This window comes from Phragmites australis, chromosome 22, assembly GCF_958298935.1.
Source record: "Phragmites australis chromosome 22, lpPhrAust1.1, whole genome shotgun sequence".
Classification (NCBI taxonomy): domain Eukaryota; kingdom Viridiplantae; phylum Streptophyta; class Magnoliopsida; order Poales; family Poaceae; genus Phragmites; species Phragmites australis.
Genome location: NC_084942.1, coordinates 20,763,500 through 20,765,595, shown reverse-complemented (window position 1 = coordinate 20,765,595; position 2,096 = coordinate 20,763,500). Strand labels below are relative to the sequence as shown.

At 41.8% G+C, this 2,096-nt stretch overlaps 1 protein-coding gene across 1 annotated transcript; it reads left to right on the top strand.

Moving 5' to 3' along the window:
* Nucleotides 1–1,534: 1,534 nt before the first annotated feature.
* Nucleotides 1,535–1,891, top strand: LOC133904599 (uncharacterized). The gene has a single exon (XM_062346078.1). It carries the CDS (start codon nt 1,535–1,537, stop codon nt 1,889–1,891), a length of 357 nt encoding a protein of 118 aa, XP_062202062.1.
* Nucleotides 1,892–2,096: the final 205 nt, after the last annotated feature.

Here is a 2,096-nt window from a genome sequence, read left to right as displayed (position 1 = left end):
AACATCTATCAACTACCAAAATTAATCACAAATTCTGAACAGTAAACTCCAGTACACACATAATATATATCTAGATCATATTGAAGTAAAGGTACATGTATTTGGATATATTGTAAGAATAGTGGTCAGCAGCATATTTTCTATTAGGTAGCAACAGTTACAGCGAAGCACAACTTACTTTAGCGATGGACAATAACTGGCACATTTATCATTAAAAAGAGCCAGTAATATTTAAATATGTGTATCGTTTATCTAGTGAAATCGTTCTGGTCAGTATAGGTATTGCATTGTCCTAGGACACCTAGGTATGATATATATAATATATGTTAAGGAGTTCAAGGAAAATAAAATAATAATGCAGAAATCTCTATTATGAACTTTTTTTATACCAATTTGCAACTTGTGATGTTCCGGTGGAAAATAGTGGTCACTTTAACATGGAAAAATCAAATGGATCAATTAGTTAAACCAGTACAGAAATTGTATTACTCTGAAGACGCAAATATATATTTATGATATGCTAAAGAGTTACCACCTTGTTCTTGCAAGTATTCAATGAGCAGAGGTGTGTATGATAATTCGGTTCCTTTTTTATTTTTTTGTCTTTTCATCCTCTGTCCAACCTTTTGTTTTCTTGCAACTAAGTTGAAGAGCTCCTGCAAAAATATTAAATGAAATGCGTTTTATTAGGAAATAACATTTATAGCGTAAAAAGAGCTCCTGAAAAAATATTAAGTGAAATGCGTTTTATTAGGAAAGAACATCTATAGGGTAAAAACATAGGTATCAAATAGAAATTAAGATTATAGTCCTTGGTGTCTCTAAAACAAATTCTATTTAGTAATATCATAGTGGTAATATGATCTTTCCTGATGGTGATTGATGAAAAATTAATACAATCTGTGATCAGCTATGGGTGATATTTTACATTAAATAGGTATATGAATAATCAGAGACATACAGTCAGACCATAGGCCCCTTGCTATGCTGGATGACAAATAAATACTCAAAGGCTCAGAACATAGGCTCGGCTATACCTGACAGCCTGAGGATGGCTGATGAATAGTACATTGGTAAGAAGGGGCTCATTTTTTTTTCCCTGGAAGCAAGATGTATTTGTAGACCGGTTTTCACCTAACACCAAACTCAGTTTAAAAATCTAGAGGGGGGGGGGGGGGGATTCAGAGTTAAGCATTGCTTTATTATCCGTTGCTTTCCTAGTGACAGATCAAGTTATGTTCTTTATATCTCGCTTTATTATCCGTTGCTTTCCTAGTGACAGATCAAGTTATGTTCTTTATATCTCTTCCCCATACGCTTGGTCGTTGGAGCAGAAAGAATCTCAGCGAATGGCCGCCCAAGCGGGGCTCTGGTCGTTGGAGCTGACAGAATCTCAGCGAATGGCTGCCCAAGCGGGGCTCTCCGCTAGCGGCGAGCAGCAACCTGACACGTCTCTTTCTTCCCCAGCACATGGCCGCTGGAGCAGAGGAGTATATATATATATTCCTCATAACTCCACTCATCACCAGCAGAAATGGCGTTCCCGGATAGATTGATGGAGCTGATCGCCGAGGCCAGATGCAACCCAGCGAGGCTGCCGGCGGCGCTGATCTCGTGCGGCGTCGTCCTAGGCGCGGCGGCGCTCGCACTCACCATCTTCAAGACGCCGGGAGGCATCTTCCTCCGCCTCCACGGCAGTGCACCCGTGTACTCGTACTACGGCGTCCTCGTCGCCGTTGTGATATTTGGGCTCGCGGAGGCGTCCTTCGGCTTCTGGATGGTGCCAAGGGACCCGGTCGGCTGGCACGCCGCCGGCAAGACGGCGCTGTGGATTTCCCTCTTGCCTCTCGTCCTTGTGGCTGCCCTTGGAGGCCTCGCCTTCCTCAAGTAGCTAGCTAGTAGTCGATCGCAGCCACTGTTGTATTTGTATGATAAGAATAAAGCAAAAAAAAAAATGATATGGTCTGTGTTATGATGTTGCTAGTCTTGTGTGATCGTATTTTTCGTATCTTCCCTATTCACAATTCATGCACGAATGCGGTGTGCATTTTTCCACGAGCGCGCATATATCACACTTGTGAAAGAGTGCACACTGC

Coding starts and splice junctions, on each gene's coding strand:
- LOC133904599 (XM_062346078.1), top strand. CDS start 1,535: ATGGCGTTCCCGGATAGATTGATGGAGCTGATCGCCGAGGCCAGATGC.